General features: G+C 39.2%; 2 protein-coding genes across 4 annotated transcripts in view; both read right to left on the bottom strand.

The window, feature by feature from the left end:
- The window catches only part of LOC131364649 (genetic suppressor element 1-like), a 69,153-nt gene extending 66,345 nt beyond the window's left edge, over nucleotides 1-2,808 (bottom strand). For all 3 annotated transcript variants that reach the window (XM_058407869.1, XM_058407874.1, XM_058407875.1), the window contains exon 1: nucleotides 2,754-2,808. In XM_058407869.1, coding sequence (XP_058263852.1) covers nucleotides 2,754-2,793 — 40 coding nt within the window. In that variant the 5' untranslated portion in view covers nucleotides 2,794-2,808. The remainder of the gene's footprint in view (nucleotides 1-2,753) is intronic.
- A 17,552-nt stretch (nucleotides 2,809-20,360) lies between these two features.
- On the bottom strand, nucleotides 20,361-23,087 carry dynlrb2 (dynein light chain roadblock-type 2). The gene is made up of 4 exons (XM_058407531.1): nucleotides 22,950-23,087; nucleotides 22,638-22,713; nucleotides 20,684-20,851; nucleotides 20,361-20,581 (listed from the first exon to the last, which is right to left on the bottom strand). The coding sequence occupies exons 1-4, from the start codon at nucleotides 22,950-22,952 to the stop codon at nucleotides 20,538-20,540; spliced, it is 291 nt and encodes a 96-aa protein (XP_058263514.1). The 5' UTR covers nucleotides 22,953-23,087; the 3' UTR covers nucleotides 20,361-20,537.
- Between the last annotated feature and the right edge of the window lie 55 nt (nucleotides 23,088-23,142).

Below are 23,142 nucleotides of genomic sequence, written 5' to 3'. Positions count from 1 at the left end.
TCTCTCAACACCTCTCAAAAACAACCGTACATAAAGGAGTCATGATTATTTCCCCTTTAAAAATCCCCTGCGTAGGCTTCAGTTACCTCGTCTAGACTGTACCACGTTCTACAGGTCTACTCGCCACCTGCTGCTTTTGATTACAGGTCAAAGGTCAACCTGCCTGCGTGTGTTTGGTGAATCAATGATTGACCACTGGGTCCTGCTACTGTTTCACAATAATGTGCACACACTCAGCATAAGGGTGAGGGAGGTAAAAGAAAAGCCAGTAGCTACTTAAAAAGAGCTGAAAAGAGCAGAATAGCCTGAAAGCAGCAGGGACAACAGTTGCACAGAGAGCAATAAGCAATGGTGTGCACTCCAATCATCTTCGTTCCTACACACCTTGCAAAAATAGAAGCAAAGAGATGCATGTCTAAATTCATTCGGCAAATCAGAAAACGTCCGGAACAGTCAGAGGAAACGAAAGTGGTGATAATTCGACTCATCATGTTTGGAGAAAGAAGAGTTTCGTGTATGATTTGAAGAACACCATACACAGTGTGTGTCATGATACACGACACTGCAAATGGTTTGGGGGCAGTATACAAAAGTAAAGGAAACACGATTAGCCTTATCGACCAAGACAATAAATCTAGGGATAAAGTTAACATTGCACCAAGACATCAACCTGAAATAATTCAGGTAGACCTTGCATGGCCTAGCCTGACTTGAATCCCTTTAAAAATTTATGGAGGATTTTGAAATTGCAAGTCCATCATCTGTCTGAGATTGTGTTGAGAAACAGCTTTCACTGACCTCTAATTAACCAGACGTCTAGACTCCAGCAGATGTCCAGCAGCACCATGCATTATCACTGTAACACTGTCCCTCTGAGTTTTAGGGCCAGGTATTGATGCACTCTGAGACATTTCATTGTTTATACTGTCCTAAATATAATGTTCCATTTTTATTTCATATTCTAATGTATTTTGTACTGTGATGTCTGTTCTATGTTTTACAGCAAGGATTTGACTCAACTGACCAAACTGAGTCATGCAATAATGCATATTACACAGTATAAAATATTATTATTATTATCAATAATAATAATAATAATAATAATAATAGTAAAAACTATTTTATCATTGTTTTGTTGCTGCTGTTGTTTATTATTATTATTATTATTATCATTATGGGTGCTGTACCTTTACCAGGGATCTGTCAGTTGCTGTAGGGTGTATCACACTCATGATGAAATATTAAAGCTCTCATGAAGCATTTATTTTTTTAAGGAACTCCTTCTCTTTTTGAAAAGCTAGGAGACATAGAGGAGACATCTAGGAGACTAGACATATAATCACATGATTTTCAGACACACACACACACAAATACAGTTCATAGGAGGAGAACTAAAGTAATGGCCTTATTCACACTGGGTCAGGAGTCAGAGGTCGAGGTAAAGTGGGCTATAGATAAACTCCAATGGGCCAGAAATGGCTGAGCCATGACAGCAGAGACATAACAGGTCGTGACACCGAGCTGTGTAATCGGTGAACCCTGACCATAAAGAACAGCGATAATGACAGAGCTGTTGTTTGTGGGAAACCCTGACAGTAAAAATCCCTGCTGGCCTCCTCCACTCCTTTATGAGGTACAACCACATTTCACTCCAAATCTCACTCATTTCTCTGCTTCTTTCCAGCTTACTCTCCCCATCTCTGTCTGCTTTCTCCTGCTCCCCACCTGGCACATGGCCCAAGCCACTGTCTCCTACCTAATTCCTTCTGCACTAACCCGAGTCTGCACCCAATGAGGGCCAACAAGCTATTGAAGAGTGCTGCTTGGATAGTTCATGTTCTTTATTGTTGCCTAGGTTTTTATGGGAAGGCTTGTCTATCTAAGAGGAAAGCAAAATGAACAACGCCATGAATAACAGGATCATAAGAAGAGCAGTTTTTGACGTAAGAGAGTTTAATATGGACGAATGGTGGTAGCAGTTTGGAATCCTCAACGGCAAATCACACACACACACACACAAATACACACATACACACACACACACACACACACACACATTATTAATGTGAAATATTAACACGCACAGCCCTGCTTCACATATCTGCTCCATCTGATTGTTCCAGAACATTGAGCAGATTTCTGGATCTAGCACTAGTCTTTGGGAAGAGTGTTAACAGTCAACAGCCTGTGTGAAAAAGAGAAAGAAAGGCTGAGCCACAGAGTGGAAGTTGTAGTCTTTACAAGCATAAATAGCCTCAAATGAAAGCGCCCAAGAATGTCTTTTTATGCTCTTAAAGAATTAAACATATGAGTCGAATAAGCTGCTTGATTCCACTGGCATGCTTGTATTCGAACATTGCCTGTGCTTCATTAGACAATGTTTCCACACAAGCAAATCTTTAATAGCAATGAGCATCAGAAACAGCACAATATAGTTTTTTTTATAGAGTAATACTATACATTTTATGTTGTTCTAAAAAAAAAAAAAAAAACCCTGTCTGAGATCAAGTCTCGGAAGCATGTCAGTTTAGGTTCCTCATCTACTGACCTAAGCACATGTTCTCACAGCTTTAATTCAGTTGCCATTTAGTCATTGACACTAAAACAGCTCTGCAGTTTCATGTAGGCACAATACACAGATAAGGAAGCCTGAGAGTGATGGTTATAGAAGTGCAAAAGCAGCTGCATCTCAGGCACAGTGTTGCTTTCCCACACCAACAGTTGGTGACATAGCAAACCCCAAAGTTTCTTACCAAGTAGCCGTGGTGTCCACAATCTCCAGCGGCAGTCCATCAGATCAGCATGGAGTAGCCTGTGTGTTAAACCAGGTGGTGTTTCTTCACTTTCAAAAGTTGTAATCTGCAGGGAGGGAAGGCGGTTCTGCGTGACAGAAAGACCACAGTCTGACACACTGATGAGAGATGGAGTTTCTCTAGTGAGCTTGGTGCACGCATGTGTGTGTGTGTGTGTGTGTGTATATTTGGGGCGGGGGGGGGGGGGGGGTTATGGTGAGTGAGTCAGAAATTACAAACCACTCTTTTTTCTCTTTAAAATAACTCCTCAGTTCTTCAACTAAATTCTTCTTCTTTTTTTTCTTACAGTTCAGTACAGTTCAGTTCAGTACAGTTTTTCTTACACTTCAAAATTACTTCTTCTTTTTTTTAAGCCAAATGTAAAACCAGCTAAAATCTAAATATTTTAAATATCAAAAACTCTAGATCTCACCTAAATCAATCCTGTGGTGCAAGTCCATGCTATAAAATGTAGAAAGAAACAATGAGTCCAGGAATATCATGTGACTGTATATTACAGTCTAATAAAGGTTCTCATAGATACCATCTACAAATACTAACTAGAATACAGTTAAAGGTAGAGGCAGATATGTTGGCAGATTTCAATTTAATCCAATTAAATCCAAATAAATGCTCTTCCCCTCTTCAATTTCTCACCCCCAAAACATTTGACTAGACTCGAACCCCTGAAAACCTTCATGAGATGCTTCTTTAAATTGATTGGCTGGATATTGGTAATCAACATCTTTTGGGTTTTTTTCCTACCGTTTAATAATCCTGGGGTATGACAGAGACTGGAGATTTTTCCCTAAGCAGATTTTAATTACAGGAGAACTTCAGCAGAAATGACAAAAAAAATTATTTGCACCTTTAACAGCAGGCATTACCTTTGAGAGTGTACACCTACAGCAGTCCATAATGCACATGAACCTCCCATTGAAATCCATTCCCTTTATATGTTAACCATATATGGAGATGATCAGAAGTAGGTGTGCTTTGTATTTTCAGCAGTGCTGATATAATCTTTGCTGAATAGGTGTGTTTAAAACATTCTAGATCTTAAGCTATTGAGTTCATGGTGTGTGTGTGTGTGTAGGTTCTGTTCCCTTGCCAATACGCAGCCTCTGAGAGCTGAAACAAAGAGTTTGAGATCAAAGCGAATGGCTGCAGGGCAGGTCTAGGTGAAGTAGAGGTGAACAGAATTAACATTTCACTATTCCATAAAGAGAATAAGAGATCTAAATGAAACAGAGGAACGTTCAGGCACCGTTGGGTTGTGAATGAAAAAGATTCAGGAGCATCGCATGGATCTTTTCTGTGATCTGATCACTCACTCGCTTCTGAGGGACCAAATGGAAATTGACTCCTGGTTATGTAGTCGTACAGAAGAAGCTTATGGAGAACAAAATTCACAAGCAGAAACTGCTATGTTGGCCCATGTTTCGTAAAACCGTGGTTATGGGTACTTTTGAGGTACAAACACCATCACCAATGTAGACATTCTGTGTTTTCTGTGTGTGGACAGGGTGTCACACATTGTGCAAGCAGCAACAGACTGCTGTTAATCTCATGCTTGAGTATTATTACAGCACTATTGTGGTGCGGTTTGGCTAGACTCTGCTGATTACCCATAATCCTCCACATTTTTTGCTATTTAAACCATCACACAAACCTTGCCATGTACCCCTGCTGAGTGTATGACCATTGATCAAATGCAGTTGTCACATAATCATCCTGATTAATGTCTTTGGCTGGAGTCACTGCTCAGTGCTAGTATTTCACGTCAAAGACTTTTAGCATAATCTCACCTGGACAGTCTAAACTAGTCCCCAGGAACTTCTACTGTAATCATAAAGACCAGAATACAATATAAAAGTAATGATGTATAATATTAGGAGTTGGAGAAAAGAATGGGTTCCCTTTTAAGTCTCTTTAATTTTTCTAAAGGTTTCTTCTACATGTCATTTCAGGGAGTTTTTCCTTGCCACCGTTTCCTTGTCTCCTCTGGCTTGCTCATTAGGGATCTAAATATATACCTACATCCACATTTCTGTGTAGCTGCTTGGTGACAATGTTTATTGTTAAATGCACTATCCAAGTAAAACTGAGCTGGATTTAACTGAGTCGAACAAGTTTAAATAGCAAGAACAGATCCGTGTTTTACTTACAAACACCATGTGGCTTCCTATTTACTTTATTTGCACATTATTTGTGATTGAATGGAGGAAACACCCTACCTAGAAAGAATTTGAGGATCTGTTACAGATGTCCTGTGCTTGTGGCTCTTTCTTAAACACTCTGTGCAGGTCACTAAACTTACAAATCAGCAAAAAAAAAAAAAAAAAAGATGCTAAACAATGGAAAAGTGCATAGTTTAATTTCAAAATATTTTTCCCCAAGTCGTATTTCATGCCCCCATAACCAAATAATCCAAAGTAGTGTTAAGAGATCACACACACACACACACACACACACACTTAATTGACCACTCTTAATTCATATTGGTATCAATCGAATCACATAGGTACCCTTGGTACTGTCATCAATAGAAAAAAATACAGTTCTATTTTTTTGTGTCCAAAAGGTCCAGTTGTTTGTGCAATGGGAAGAAAAGCCCTTACAGATGAGATTTAGATGGTAGAACATGACTTACATGATCTTTCAAGTAGTTAAAATGCTCTCTTGGCTCTGATGCTTTTTTGGAAAATCTCCCCGGCCCTTTGCAGCGAGTGTCCGAGTGGATCAGGGTGAGACTTGACTGAGTTTGAGGCTAATTGGTGCTAATTCACCATCTGCTGCTGGCTTCAGCAGACGGAGAGGGTTAGAAGCTCTCTTCACAAGAAAACACTTGCCCTATCACTGTAAGGACAGGATAGAGGCTGGTGTCCTCAAATCGTCATAAGACATTAGTATTCAAGCTCTGATTTTCACACACTGGTGCGGAGCCAAGGGCCGTGGGCTAGAGAGAGGTAGAGCTCAAGGAGTGAACAGAGCCCTAGAGAATGAGATGGAGAGAGACGTTGAGGTAGTGACGAGGTTACAGATTAGCAAAGACTGGTGTGTGTGTGTGTGTGTGTCCAAGACAAGGAAAATACTTGCTATACATTTAGCTCAGAAAAATCATATCACATATACACCAGAAAGAGAAAGAATTCATATCTCAAATAACGGACAGACACAAAAGATATACAGTCTATGTATTTTCCACATAACATATCAGAGATCACTTTCTATTCTTTTTTTTCACATCCCACATCCACATTTTTCCATTTTTCTATTTTTAAACAAGACATACTTGTCTTACCTCTCGAACGGACTAAATAGGGTAATCTAGCAACCTAATGTAACCAGTAATCAGAGATGGAGAACACTGTGTGTACTCATAATACAGTCATTATTTGTCATATAATTTTGTTTTTTTTTTTGTTTTTAACTCCCTAAATGCAAATATACTTTCAGAAGTGATTACCTACACTTGCTAATATGTTTGCTGTTTTCCCCCTTCTTTGATCTGTCATGAATATGTAATTTAAGATTATGAGATTTCCTTATGTCCTGTCTAAATTGTATGAGAGGTTGTATGACAATAAACTCTTAAATTTTAAAAGATGTTTGCAGAAAATGAATAATCGTATAATAATGCACAATTGATCTTCACTTATCTTTTTCTTTTCCTAGTCTCTCATTTGATAAATCTCATTTGGGTGTAATAACTGTTACTGCTGTTTTCAGTTACTTAAAGATAACTCAGCTTCTCCTGCTGCACTTTCCCCGATAAAAGTTCATCAGTATAGAACCATTCTACAATGATGACACCATGATGTTGTGTAAGCCTCTCTGAGTGAGAGATGAAAAGCGTCGATCTCCAGCAAAGCAGTGTGTGTGTGTGTGCGTGTGTGTGTGTGTATGTGTGTCTTATGGTCCACTGCACCACTGGGAACAGTAATGAGGGAGACGAGAGTACTATCGATCCTCGGTTTCCTTTCTGACTCAGACAACAAGCTTATTTCTTAGTCTAAGGGCAAGTGTGTATATGTGACTTGCCACTGTGACCTGAATAGGTCTGTGGGTGTGAATAATGTGTGTTTGTGGGAGCAGCCAGTGTGACAGCAGAGGTCACAGTATCTAGAAAGCGACATATAAAATGTGCTTTCCCTACCACCACCCACCTCTCTCTCTCTATCTCTCTGTCTCTATCTCACGATCTAACTAAATCATATCTTACTGTTGTACATTTCTGCATCAGAAAGAAGCATCTTATCCTTAGGAACCTTTGTAAGGCTGACATAAGGGGGAAGGAGAGGGAGATGATGATGTTGGTGATGATGGAATATATAATCTGTAGTTAAAAACAAAAAAAATGGCAATTTTGTACAAACCCATAGTGATGATGTGTCACTTTGCAATCATGGTCCCTTGCCTCATTCCACATGGGTGCACCACCTAGTGCACAGAGCCTGGTGTGTGTATGAGGTGCTGAGCTACTGCTGGCTCTATGTAAAACAATCCCAGAGGCCAAGCTCTGACAACTAACCCAGCCTAGCAATGGATGTCCATATACACCAGAGAGAGAAACTGCAAAACTGCACTATTCTTTTTCCATCCAAATGTGCTGACGAGAAGATACACCAGGACAAACCCAAACCCCTGAGGACTGAAGGAGCAGGGGAGGAGAACAGTGGAGAGCGACTGTGCCTCCAAAAAACTTCTGCAAGTTTTACAAAAAAGCAACACCTCATCACCCTCTCACCATCCTTTGTGTATTTGATGGCAAGTGACTGATTTTCTCTCTCTCTCTCTCTCTCTCTCTCATACACACACACACACACACACACACACATAGAGTTTAGTTTCTATGCTCCAGGATTGTGATGGAAAGCTGGTAACCAGTCCTTTTCACATGTGTGTTGTTATATGGGAATTCAACTGTAATCAGTCATGAAGTGGTTAAGTGTGAATGCTAAAGTAATAATCCCAGTAAGATTTCCAATCATTTTTGACAATTATGACGCCTCATAGAAATATGTATAGATGTATTGCACTAGACATGGCTTGAATCTTTCTTTGTGTCACTTGCGGACATGACTGACATTTGTGAGGACCTCAAGACCATTTGCCCAAGAAATTCACCGTTAATTCACCAAGACATATTTGTATTTCTATTTAAGTAGCTGTAGATGTACTTGCCTATTACCTATGTCTGGTATTCTTTCCCCATATATACATACATTATTTTATATACAGTACTTATATGCCATAGAAAGAAACCACATTGATCAATATAAAGCCTTTCTGTCTGAAAATCCCACATACAGACCTTTACATCCTTTCCAACAGCTGGAGAGTGAGCCTCTGCTCTCTCGAGACTCTGTGGCTGAATATTGATTAAAGCATTGAGAACAAAGGAGGGAAGGTGAAGCCATGATTGTGTGAACTACTAGCTAACTGGTAGCATAGAGTGTCTGTGTGTGTGTGTGTGTGTGTGTGAGAGAGAGAGAGAGAGAGAGAGAGAGACACTTGCTCTTTCCATACAGGAAGTTAGCAAAGCTGTGAAGGTTAGAAAGAGGTTTCTGATAACCCTGAGTGTGTATGTGTGTGAACACACCAACAGCAGGTCACATTAGCAGACTCAGTATGGTTGCTCATATCACAGAGTTATTTTCTCTTTATCATTCACAAACCGTTTTGCCAGCATGAGGAGGTGAAGAGGGAAAGCTATGATACTGAATGCTGTTTTTAGGTCATACTGTATCTCATTTAACAGGGTGGGGCATCTGGTTATATGTTACATGCAGCACTCTGACTAATAAATACTCTTCATTTTAATTTACCCGTCCAAGTGCAATGCCGAGAACAGATCCTATCTCTCTGTTTTACACAGTATGAAATTTATGAACCCTGAGATTATCACTGCGCTCGTCTATTAAAGGAATATTTCATCATTCTTTTCAGCTGTATTTACTGCACCTGAAGCATATGTATGTGTGATTATCACTGACAAGAATTTCAGCACTTTTCCCTGAATGATCAAAACAATAGAAAATGTCTTTACTCATTACTATGTTATAATGGAAGTCCCAGGGCAATTGTTGAAACTTTTAAAGGGAAATTTAGCTCTGTAGAACACAAACGTATATGTAGATATGTATTGTACTGATGTTATTTCACGATTCTTTACAAATAATTCATTAATAAATAGTTTATTAATGCTTTCAACAAACGCTCTCTGTGTATATCCATATGTGAATGCATATTCTGACTCCCGAGACAAATTAGCAATATTGCTCTATTCTAGAAGAGCTACACAGTTTAACATTTGCCTTATGTTATATGATTTTTTCCCCCCTCTCTTCTCATTTCATTCTCTATATTTCATTGGAAATATAATGTTCTTAGTGCCACGAGGCTTACAGGACAGAGGGAAAGACTGATGCTGTAAGACACTGAAAAGGACAAAGCTGTGATGGTTAGCAATGAGAAATTCTACACAGCTGATAACAAGCTTTGTGTAAATTAAAACGCTCTGTATTATTTAGCCGATTTAATTATATTCAGAGGTTGTAGCGTATTTCAAACTCTACTGACACTTTATATGACCAAAGGTTTTTTACTGCATATCAAAAACAGATTTGTTTAAAATAAATAAATAAATAAAAAGTCGTGTGTATTAAGTATTAATTTAATACAAAATAATAAATTATAATTTTATTGACATTCAATAGCTTAGGCTTCCATTCTAAATGAGTTTTGAGGGAACTGAGAACTTTTTTTCTTGTCTGCAGTAATTATACAGGCTGCAGATGTGGTAACTAGATCAAATAAGAGAAAATCCTACATTATTCCTTTAATGATCAACAGGAAAGAAACAAAAGAACAAAACAAAACTGCAGAAACCGATGACGTCATTAGACAGCTGGGGGCACATCCTCCCGAGTGACCTTTTTAACCTTTGTGATTTGGCCATGTGACCTGATCCTGCCTGACCCTCCTTTGTGTATTTGTGATCACATTTAATGAGCCCACAACCTGTGGGATTGTTAGCTGAATCTAAACACACACACACACACACAGAGTACCCACTCACTCAGGATTTGCTCTTTCAAGAGGCTGCAGCTGAGTTATTCAACCATCTGGTGAATCCCAATTACACACTGTGGACTTAATGTAATAACACTAATCACATTATCATCACACCAGCTTGGTCAAATGTGCACAAGAACCCTGTGTGTCGTTGGGGGGAAACGATAGACTCTCTGATATCACATTGGTAACGTGCTGTGGTCAATGACCAACATGTTTAATCCCCTAAGAGCTGTTTCAGATAAGCAAGTGTAGAATATCCAGCTCAGTGTATTGTACATGTTCCCAGAACAGTTGTGTTCTCACCACTGTGAAGGCTTTAACCATCCATCCATCCATTGTCTCTACCTGCTTTATTCCTAAGTAGGGTCACAGGGATCTGCTGGAGCCTATCCCAGCACACAGGTCAGGCTTTAACCAGTGCTGCACAATTCTACAATATTATTGCACATCATCCTGTGCTCATATGGAAAACGGATAACATTCACACCTATATAAAGAATGTAAAGTTGAAATTCAAATTGAAAAACACCGGCAGTGCTTATAATGATAAAACAAATTTATTTTTCTGTAATAGAGTCACAGCAAGAGGCCTGGGAATGAGAGAACAAGTGACAACGTCTTTATTCATCCTCATAACTCAGAGAAAAGTCTTACAACATTAGTAACAAGCTTTACAGATAAAACCCTGAGTGACTAATTGAATGAAACAAATGTTCATACTTTACTCACGGTGTCAGAAGGCCAGGGAGAAATCGTGCAGATGAAAAAGAAAAACATCTTATTGATCAGTTGGTGAAATTCAACAATAAAGCCTTGATATAGAATACTACTATTGACCTATCCTTATTTATTTCAGTGCTATAATGTTTTATTTTTGCAAGATTTCTAGTGACAGTGCTGTCAACTCTGATGGTTAACGTATAGTCAAGGCTTGCCACTGTTAAAGCGCAGGAAAGCTGGTGGCAGGGGAGGATTGTTGGTCTTTACTTAGTCATTTCTAAGCAGAGAATAAGTAACCTTTTTTTAAATATGTTGTTTAATGTAAATAGGTATCACATAATTATATCAGGTTCAGCGGTAAAAGTGGCTATTGCAAATTTAATGTACTTTCTATATGATACACTTTAAAGGTTTTCATTTGACTCAACCTCATTGTTAATATTTAAAAGGCAACACTTGTTCTGAATCTTGTTACAGCACACAATACCACATGGCAGCATCCTATTTAATTAACATGAATGATGTGTATTTGTGTGCATTTTCCACATGAATCTGCACATTTTCCGTTTTTTCTTTTCCACCTGTTGCAAGTGTAACCCCCCCAGGTCCTACATGCACCTACTCCAAACAGGTCTTGAACTCCAGCATGGGAGCCGGGCGTACTAATATGGAGGCTAAAGACATCAATCGCTAGTGTGCCTCTTGAGATCAGGGGAGTGAGGTTTACCTGCACCTACCGCTGACCTACGTTGCACACGAATCGTTGAGTAGGTTTGTAAAGCAGCCAGTAAGAATGGGATTAGTTCATCAGAGCAGATCCTGAGATTTGGTGGATATGCAGAACTGGTTTGCTGTATACATGCATTGGTGCAGCAAAAGGAATACTTCTCAATACTACATCAGCTGTGTGTGGGTCGGGGGGGGGGGGGGGGTTCTGTGCAACACAAACCTGAAGTAAAAATATCACTTTGCTGGATCACTGATCATGAATATTAAAAGGAAGTGCTAGAAAGATATCATAATAGATCAGAAAAGGAGCTAAAATGTAGTGGCCTGGATCACATGATTCTGGAATTACAAATTCACAAGAAGTAAACTTTTGGAAGTTGTTAGCAATAAAAGCCCTGACTGCCTCTTTCTTTAAGTGCAGATCTATTTACATATTTTCTGCAGCCTTTTAAGGGTGCAGCCCTAATGGAATAACAGCCAGGTACATCCCCAGGCTTTGAAGAAGTCCATCTTGCCAGAAACACACACACACACACACTCAAGGATTTGGTCACATTGACAATGAAAAGCTAACAGCTCCTGACCACAAATTGTTCATAAGGTAAATCATCATGGGATTAAAAGCAAACATTGGAGACACACACACACACACACAGAAAAGAGAGAGAGACTGAGGCACTGTACCAGATAACTCCTTACAGTGATCCTTATTAAACAAGCTCTACACAGAAATTAAATATTTAAGAACTGCCTCTTCACACAAAGTATGGTAAAGTCAATGCCATTACAGTGATGTGTTCATTGAAGCATTCTCAGGCCACACTTAAACACCACACACACACACACACACACACCCACACACACACACCCACACACACACACACACACACCCACACACACCCACACACCCACACACACACACACCCTCTTGCATGCACAAGCACCATCTGCGTTGCGGTAATGTGATGCAGGAAAAATACCTCAGGCATACTTACTTATTTATAATTTAATGAATCACTCCTCCCAACACACACACTCACACACAAATGTGATAATAGCTAATAGATTCCCATGAGCCAGAAAGCAGAAACACAGGTTAGAGTGGAGAAAGGACCACTCTGCTGCTCAATGTTACTGCTTTTGGCTATATTGTGCTCCAAAAGTGCCTTCGCCTCATTAGCAGCCTATTGTGTCCTCTGTATAGTGTAGTGCACACAGAGAATGAAACCTGCTATAAAAACACCTCATGCATGTATGAGCCTTGGGGCATTTGTAGAAAATGATGATGTCTCCAGCTATGTTACACATTTCACTTGTCAAGTAGCACAGCTGCAGGCACATACCCAGTGTAATGCAATAACTTTCCTACATTATACTCTCAATGCAGCATAAATATCAGCAGCCAAACGTATGCACGTATACAATTAAAGTGAAAAGTGGATAAACAGAGAGTGCTGAGTGAACGCATGAGTGTACACTAAAGTGTAGTGTTTCATCCTTAAGATTTCTGACAGATGGCTCACAGCAGCCGCAGAGAAACACTTCATCTCTCAACTAAAGGAAGGAATTTGATGAATTCACCAATAGACTGATGATACTCCTGCGACATTCATCTAATGTTAGGTTATATACTTAGATCGACCTTCAAAGACGTTACAGCTAAAGCGACAGCGCCTTCTATAAACACACCCTGAAAATGCTCTCTCCTTACAGTAAGCGCATGTTTGCCAGATCCACATTCTCGTTTAATCACACTAATTGACCTGCTCTTTAATTTGTTGTTTAATTGCCTTGCACTGATCGTCCCTTCACAAGGCCCTGGCACCGGAGCAGGAGGCCACTGAACCTGAGAACCCGCCTGCTCGCCCAGTGCCACCTGCCAGTGACAGGCACTGAAGGGAAGGTAAGATGCAGCAGAGAGCAGATGGCATACGCGCAGGAATTAGACGAGCAGAACATCCCAGCTGAGCTGTACCAAGCTGGAGCAACCAGATCCCTCGCTATGCTATTAGAAATTATAACTGAGCCATTACTACACATCAGGGATTTCCTCTCACAGGGTGATGTATAGGGAGGCAGGAAAAGAAATAGACTGTCTGCAATCGATCAGAGGCAAGTTTTACTGACTGCATGATCCTGCTGAGCTTCTGTGCATACATTATACAAGAGAAAGAATTATGGCATCCACTTATTTAAACAAATAATCGTAAGCATATTTCAACAAATTATATTTGGTGAAAAATCTAATTTACTTGATTGTTTTCACCACTAACAAATGTAAGACATGGTGTTGCTTCCTTAGTTTTACACTGAAACTGTGAGGTTAACGTAGAACAAAGCTGGAAGTCTAGCTCACCCCAAAATCTTTCCTGTAAATAGGCCATATGGTAATATGTCACACAGCGTAAATATCTACAGCAAACCTTTGTATCTGAATTTCTTCTTAATACATCATATAAACTTACATCTAAACAAATAAGGTCTCCTGTAATTGTATACTTCAAAACACACCAAACTGCCAATAAGGCAGAAGCGGAGGAGAGATCACTGACAGCCACATCACAACAGACGAGTTCAATGAATTCTATGTCTGCTTTGAGGCCTTCAACACTGAGCCACTGGGGAGTAAGCTGGTCAGTGGGAGCATGCAGAATCCACCATTCACAGTCTCATCAGCAGATGTAGCAAAGACTTATGGGAAAATAAACCCATGGAAAACAGCTGGCCGAAACAACATCCCTGGACGGGCTCTCAGAACCTGCTCATCAGTGTTGTCTGATGTCTTTACAGATATATTCAATTTGTACCTTGCACAAGTCTCAATTCCCACCTGCTTGAAAAGGACCACCATCAAACTGCTGCCAAAAATAATAAAAGAACCTGTCTCGATGTCTACAGGCCTGTTGCACTGTGATGAAGTGCTTTGAGAGAATTGTCATGAATCACATGCAGACCATCACACCAGACACTCTAGACCCAATAAAGACCAAACAGGTGCACAGAGGACACTGTCAGCACAACCATACACACTGCCCTCACACACCTAGAGAATAAGGACAGGACTTTTTTTAATTGAGTTGACTATAGCTCAGCGGTCAACAAGGCAATGCAATCTAAGATCATCAACATGTGATCCACCCTTGGTGTGCCACCCATTCTGGACTATCTAATGAGTAGAACCCACTTTGTTAGAATAGGGAACCACACATCACAGACAATAACTATAATCACAGGATCTCCATACGGTTGTGTGTTGAACCCCAATAAAATTATTGATGGTATACACACCATTGAGGATCTCACAACACTACATACAGTTGTGCTCAAAATGATTCATACCCCTTGGACAAATCAATACTTTTCAATTTTTTTCATCGAAAATTCCATTGTATTTAATATATATTGATCACTATGCTCAACCCCACATGTGAGTTAGCTAAACTTCATTTGTATACTAATAGATATGGCCAGAGATTCTCTTTTGAGCCTGTTCAAAATTAATCATACCCTATTCCCCATCTCAGAAAAAAATCCTTCTTCTGTAAAAGTGCACGTGGTTTCACACTCCACTGACTATAATCAATTTATTTAATTTAGGTGTAATCAATTAAGGCCTAATAATGTTAAATGCTAACACCTGCTCTGTAAAGTATAATTAAGGGGCAAAGCTTTCATTATTCTCAGTCACTGTCACCATGGCCAAGAAGAAATAACTCAGTCATGATCTCTGTACGCTAGAAAGATCTGCCGCGATGCAAACAACAACCCCCTATCACCACCAAAGCTCAAACAGACACCCTCAACCAAGCAGGGGAGATGGTATCAAGATCCACCGTTCAGCGAATTCTGCAGTCTCCATGGACATCGCTACAGAAAGGCACCACTCCTTACCTAGAGACACCGGGATGCGCGTCTGGCCTATGCGAGGGGTCACCTAGATAGAGATCTGAACTTCTGGTCATCCATCCTTTTGTCAGATGAAACTAAACTGGAGCTCTTTGGACATATGGATGTTGCATATGTTTGGTGAAAGAAAGGGGAAGACTTCAATCCTAAGAATACCATCTAAATGGTGAAGCATGGCGATGGTCACATCATACTATGGGATGCTTCTCTGCATGGTATCATGAAAAAGGAGGACTGTGTCAAGATTCTTGATGAAAACCTGGTGGCGTCAGCACACAAGCTCAACCTGCCACAGAATTAGACCTACCGGCAGGATAATGACCCGGAGCATATGGCGTGAGTGGTCAAGCAATGGTTCAGGGACAACAACATAAATGTTCTGGAGTGGCCAAGTAAGAGCCCTGACCTGAACCCAATTGAGAATTTCTGTTTGAGTTGAAGATCCGGGTCAGGGCTAGGAAGCCTTCCAATTTCCAACAACTGGAGGCTTTTGCGAAGGAAGAGTGGGGAAACATTCCGCAGAAATCTTGTGGAGACCTACAAGAAGCGTTTGCAGGCCGTCATTAAGAACAAAGGCTTTTCTATTAATTATTGAAACATTGTAATATAAAGGGTATGAATCCTGAACATGGTGATTTTTGAATTTTTGTCAATAAAAACCCATGAAATGTCATATTTCTTGAAATATCACGTTATTTCTTCAGTTGTTTGTTACATATTAAATATATGAAAGTATTATAAAACTCATTCATCACAGAAGACAAAAGCACTATAAAAAATACCAAGGGTATGAATAATTCTGAGCACAACTGTACCTGGTAAAGATATCTCAACACTTCTTGAGAAGGCCAAGGAAAGCTTCTCAAAGGTACAATTGAGAGCATCCTCACCAGCTCCGTCACTCCTACTATCAGGCAGACGCTACAGGAATGCAAAAGCCAGAACAACAAAGCTGAAAAACAGTTTTTAGCCACAGGCCATTATGTTTGTGAACGACTCTTATCTGCTCTATCTCCCACCAACACTGTAGTCATAGTTTGCCCTCTGATCTTGAGAGGTGCCAAGCTTTACCCTACTCAGAGCTCAGGAAGAATCAAGATCAGAGGTGACCTATAGTCTGGCTCAGGCTGCTTCACTCTTATCTCTCCTTCTCAGTACATAAGCTGGACTCTCCATCTTGAGGGTGAACTGCTGCAAGAAAATCTGCTTTTGTTAATAAAAAGCTGAAGAATCAATAATCTGTAATTGTAACGCAAGAGTCTACACCAGTCTGCTAGTTTCTTGACTCACTCTTGCGGAATTTTACATTTACGTCAAGTATACATTGACGCTCTTATTAAGAGTGACTTACAATTTATCTCATTTTATTCAACTGAGCAATTGAGGGTTAAGGGCCTTGCTCAGGGGCCCAGTAGTGGCAGCTTGGTGGGCCTGGGATTCAAACCGACATCCTTCTGATCAGTAGTTCAATGTTAATAGTGATGATGTCACTAGAATTAAATACAGTGAAGATTTGGGGTCAAATAGACTTCTATTACTAGCTGTCTAAATTCACCAATTCATTTGTAGTAAAAATCTAAAGCAGACAGTGCTGGACAGCAAATACTATGGCGGATTGATTACATTTGGAATAAAACACTCAAAGGATAAAGGATGTTACCTGGTTTCACTTAAACATGTTAGACAAAATAAAGTGATGGGGAATGAACACAACAGATTCACATTCTGTTCTATTACTATTTACAACAAACAACATGCCTTAAGTCAGGATGTACTGCTATGAATGGATATCTTCTATATTTTCTAAATGGAATTTGCTGAGAAATACCACTGTAACTCTTCACTGATGCCAATGAAGCTCTAGTTCCCAAAAACAGTCATTTTGACATTAAATTTAAATCCTTTTACATTTATAAGAGCAGTTTAACAATTGTTATTATTAAATGGTTATTTACTGATAATTTCTCGTACATCTGAGGTGTAGCAGTTTGAATGCAGTGCATAATATAAGTGTTTGCTTGTGTAAATTTATTAAATGTGTTATCTATTAAATGTGTGTAACACTTTAGTTTGGGGACCAATTCTCACTATTAACTAAATATTAACTATGAATTTTGCCTCAATAAACTCCTAATTTGCTGCTTAAGTTTAGGTATGGGGTTTATGATTAAGGGATCTAAAATATGGACAGAATAAGGCATTGAAACAGTGCTGATACAGAGACATTGAGCCCCTGACCCTTACAGAAAAATCACACAATCTTCCAGCGTAAAATAAACACACGACTCGCATAGGAAAATGACGCATGTGTTTCACACATTTTTCACAAGTGGATCTTTCACATGTAGTGTATGTTTTTTTGTATTTATTTTCATGTGATTATTGATTTTTACAATATTTATTTATCCTCACATGATTTTTTTCCCCCAGACGATTATTCACACACGATTAATTCATTCACTGTAATTCACCAGAGATTTTCCACATCATTTATTTTGAACATATGATTATTCACACAAGATTTATTTGTTCGCTTGAGATTTTTTTTTTTTTTTTACAAATGATTTATTCAGATTCTTTATGTTTTATTTTTCATGATTCATTCATTTTCATAGAGGAAACATTCTACACATTATCTATTAATTGTGTCTATTGCACCCTAGTCATTTATTTCCACACATGGTCTTATTTATCACGTATTCTTCACATGATGTCACTTGTGTTGCCTCGAGTTCACAGGACATAATCAGTTTCTTTCTCATGTGGTCACACATTACACACATAGCCACTGTGTGTAATGTAATAATTTAAAAAGCTGTTCAATTTGTGTGATGAAAATGATCAAGATTCAAGATTTGGTCAAATACACAGTTACAGACAGTACATAAGTGATTGAAATGAAGGCCTGGCCTACTCCTTATTAGACTGTGCATATAAATAATTAAGTAAAAAATAACAAATAATAAGGGGGAAAAAAAAAGAAATGTGCCAAAAAATAGTAAAGTAATTCACAATCATTTATGGTGTAATAAAATCAGAGAGATTGAATTCTCCTGCCATTAAAAAATTGCCTACACAGGTTATATGAGCCTCCTGAATGAAATGACAGGCTCAAGCCTCATTGTGCTTTATTAAAATCTGATGGTGTAATGAAGCTAGATGATATACTCACCTGACAACATTAGCTAATTTAGGCACAGCTGAAGCATTGAAGCAGAGCATCGGCAAACAGAAGCAAATCAGTCATAGCAGGCTCAGGCTTGAGCAAAGCCAGGTTTCAGGTGACATTTGCCCTGGCCAAGCCTGTGTCACCAGAATGCTCTCCTTCTGCACACAGCACAGCTGCTGCATATGAACTCTGATACTGAGTGTACGCTACAGCGATCAAATTATAGCAGCCATTTAATTTATTAATCCACCATGGGTGTGCGAACGTGCTCGTGTGGAGTGTCTGAGAGGGTTCTACCTTACACACTCATATACAGTGACGTGTAACATGCTTATGGAAACAGATTGAGACTACAAACCTGTGGACTTTGCTTTGCTCCACAGCATGTTATTAAATTAATAAAGATAAAATCCTACAAGAAGATTAGCTGCAAAGCAAAGTCTTTTAATAGGACTGGACCTGTGACATAATACAAAAAATTGAAATAATGACACAATGCATTAGTATTATTATTATCAGTGTCATTTTTTACATTGTGATTATTCCTTGGATGAGGTCCAAGTCTAATGTAAGAGTATAAGGTGTGAGTGGAGAGACGGGCTACAGGTCATCAGGGAAAGAGCCTCCATTCCTCAGTAAGTGAGCATTGATTGCAATATTAATGAGCTTAGCTCAAGATAGCTAATAGCTTAATGTTAGATATTGTTTAAATCATGAGCCACATCATTTGTTTTAACTTTATATTGGGATGCACACTGCCTTGGCTCCTTTCTTTTTCTCACTAATTATTTATATTTAAAAGATCCCATCATTTATTGTGACTAGAAGGCATACCCTTATTTTGATTTATCTGTCTGAGGGAAAGGAAGGTTTCAGGAAGCACTAGAAAAATGAAGTGCATTCAAATTATTTAGTTCTGTATTCAAATTATTCAGTTTAGTACTGACTGAATAAATAATCAAATTTTAGATGTGAGAAAATGAATTATCATTAAAAACCGTCTGTGTGCATATAATCAATATACACTATATTGCCAAAAGTTTTGGGACACCCCTCCATATCATTGAATTCAGGTGTTGTTTTTCAGGGGTTGGGCTCGGCCCCTTACTTCCAGTGAAAGGAACTCTTAATGCTTCAGCATACCAAGACATTTTGGACAATTTTATGCTCCCAGGTTTGTGGGAACAGTTTGGGGATGTCCACTTCCTGTTCCAACATGACTGCACACCAGGGCACAAAGCAAGATTCAAAAGACATGGATGAGTGTGTTTGGTGTGGAGGAACTTTACAGAGTCTTGACCTCAACCCAATAGTACACCTTTAGGATGAATTAGAGTGCAGAATTGATGAATTTCTTTGTCCCACCAGCTGCGTTTCTTGACAAATACTTAAGCAACTTTTCATTATTTTCCAACATCACGCTTGCAGCCAACGTCACGTAAGTTAGGTAAATATGACATTACTGTACAGTGAAATTCTTTCTTTGCATATCCCATCCTTGCGGGTTGGGGGTCAGAGCACAGGGTCAGCTGTGATTTAGTGCCCCTGGAGCAGGGTGAGTTAGGAACCTTGTTCAAGGGCCCAACGGTGGCAGCTTGGCAGTGCTGGAGCTTGAACCCCGAACTTCCGGTCAATGACCCAGAGCCTTCTCAGTGATTTCAGTCATTCTGAATAGAGCCTTTAGAAGAAGGTGATGACATTTTCAAGCTAAGAAGGGAATCCTTAATAAAACTGGATTATTTCTTTATTTCCCTGCTGTGCTTCGTCATACAAAAATAAAATGGTAAAAATCCCTAAATTAAAGCACAATGTATAGAGCAACAGCTCCATCTAGTGGACAGTTTAGTGAAGTAACAAACCAAACAATTGGTTAAAATTCACCAATATAAAAATAAATTTAAAAAATCAGCTGCATTACCAAAATAAAATAAAGATCTTGACTAGAATTTTTTCTTTAAAGTGACATTTTATTTCATTAAACAATGTATTTTTGTAAGTTAAAAAGGACACATATGTTTTAGAGAAATGGTCTTAACATTTAATTTTACGTGCAGAAAGCAGATTAAACCACGAAGGTAATGGAAAAACTAATGAATAATCATGATGCAGTGTGCGTTTGCTGACTCTGTCCTTCAGTCCTATTCACTTGGGTTCTGAATCACTATGAGAAGATAGTCTTTGTCTGTGAATGAAAAGAAAAAAGAAAACTCCTGTTAGACTGGATATCATATATTCTGTGTATAAAACAACAAAATGAATCTGCTTGATATGTAAAGCGGTTTACCAGGTGCCACCATGATCTCATGTTTCTTAGACCGGATACGTAGAAAAGTGAGGTCATTCTGAGGGTCAATGTCTCGGACTGTACTCCTCGCTTTCATAGCAAGCTGATGAAGTAAGCCTGCATACTGCACTGTAGTGGAATTGTCCAGTGTCGTTCTAATGGGAATCCCTGAAAACATCATAGTCAAGGGTGAGGTTTAATTGCACAACAATGGTTTTTAGAAAGAAACAACCATTTTATTTAAAACACAATAGAAGGGAGTACATGGGCAATATATTAAGAAGCCGAATGTCCAAAAAAGGGATTTTCCTTTTTTGTTTTGATTAATTTGATTCAGGTAAAATGTTATAATGATTGAAAAAGTGGAGAAATAAAAGATTTTTTTTTAATAAATTACAGTTTAAGAGAATTAGACATAACCTATGATGCAAGTGATGAAGAAAATCCTTAATGTTAATGTACAATTTAACTATCAATTAATGCTGAATAGATGTGAGATAGTTTAACAGAGAATCACAAGCAAAAGCTGTTGGACTTCCTGATTTGTGAAATCTGTATAAAATGCAGGATGAAAACACCAGATGCTGCGGATGGGTGGATGGATGGATGAGCAGATGGATGGATGGGCAGATGGAAAGATGGGCGGATGGAAAGATGGGCGGATGGAAAGATGGGCGGATGGATGAGCGGATGGAAGGATGGGCAGACCGATGGATGGACAGACAGATTCATTTATTGACGAATGGATGGATGGGCGGATGGATGTATTAATGGATGGATGGATGGGTGGAAGGATGGCTGGGCGGATGGATGGATGGGCGGATGGATGGACGGATGGATGGGCGGAAGGGCGGATAGACGGATGGGTGGAAGGACGGATAGATGGGCGGATGGATGGATTGATGGATGGATGGATCGGCAGATGGATGGATTATCAGACGGATGGGCGGACGGATGGATGGGCAGATGGATAGATGGATGGATGGATGAGCCAAAACAAAACATTGTTTTGGTACTGGTTGTTAAATTAGGGTCCTAAAAGCATAGCCAGAGGACCTATAATATTTTTTTGTTTGTGTGTTTGTGGTGAAGAAAACTCAAAAATGATTACATTTATGTATGATTGAGTGGTTATAATTGTTATCCTTTTGGCTGACCACTTCAATTGTAGTAGTTTATTTCAAACCTCACTCACTCACAGATGTACTGCCAGAGTAAGTAAGTATCAGATTGGACCTATAAACTATCAAATTGGACTTAATGTGTTCTGTGGGTGAAAATGACAGGTATAAAAAAAAATCCATGGCTCTAATGAATAGCCAAATTAATGCTGCAATAAATAAAAAGCCTATTGTTTCAATATACTCATGAAATAAACATGTGCTGAGGAGTTCTATGGTATTTACACTGTATTGCCAAAAGTTTTGGGACACCCCTCCAAATCATTGAATTCAGGTGTTGTTTTTCAGTGGTTAGTTCCAGTGAAAGGAACTCTTAATGCTTCAGTATAGCAAGACATTTTGGACAATTTCATGCTCCCAACTTTGTGGGAACATTTTGGGGATGATGTCTTCCTGTTCCAACATGACTGCACACCAGTGCACAAAGCAAGGTCCATAAAGACATGGATGAGTGACTATGGCGTGGAGGAACTTCACAGAATCCTGACCTCAACCCAATAGAACATCTTTGGGATGAATTAGAGCAGAGACTGCAAGCCAGGCCTTCTCATCCAGCATCATTACCTTAAACACACTCCTAAACCTTGTGGAAATCCTTCCCAGAAGAGTTGAAGCTGTTATAGCTGCAAAGGGCGGGTCAACTCCATATTCCATTCATGTGCATGTAAAGGCAGACGTCCCAGTTTTGGCCTGGCTCGCAGTCTCCACTCTAATTCATCCCAAAGGTGTTCTATCAGGTTGAAAAACAAGGGTTAAAAACAAACAGATGTTACCTTCAGCATTGACGACTATTGTCCCTATAACACCTTTGTGTGCCTGAATCCTCTTCAGTGTTTCCTCCACTTCAGCCTGGAAAGCAACAAGACAGAGGGAAAAGCTTAGATCATAAATTGGTGGAAAGAAACATATTTACACAGTAACAAGCTGTCAGGCTCAATCTGTCTGAATCACATGTTTCTCTGATCTAACTACCATTAATAAACGTATGATTTGATCGAGTACTAAACTATAAACAAAGCTAGTGACTCTATATGTATAATAAATGCGAGGTTCGCTATAGCTGTGTTAAAGATCAGACACTTCACCATGATCTCCTGCAGTCACTTCCCTCTGTGGAGCTTTTTGTGTTTCTGTATTGTAGCTTTGGGTTGCTGCGTGGAAACGGAAGTGTGAAGCAGGAAACAGTCAAACGGTTGAACTTTTAATATTTAATGTTTTTTTTTCTTCTTTGACATCGAACCTAAATGTAATGTTTTGAATTCTTATTGCATAAAATAA

The sequence above is a fragment of the Hemibagrus wyckioides genome, linkage group LG14 (genome assembly GCF_019097595.1).
Source record: "Hemibagrus wyckioides isolate EC202008001 linkage group LG14, SWU_Hwy_1.0, whole genome shotgun sequence".
In the NCBI taxonomy this organism is placed as follows: domain Eukaryota; kingdom Metazoa; phylum Chordata; class Actinopteri; order Siluriformes; family Bagridae; genus Hemibagrus; species Hemibagrus wyckioides.
Note: the sequence above shows the minus strand (reverse complement) of the source record. Positions and strands in the feature narration are given on the sequence as shown.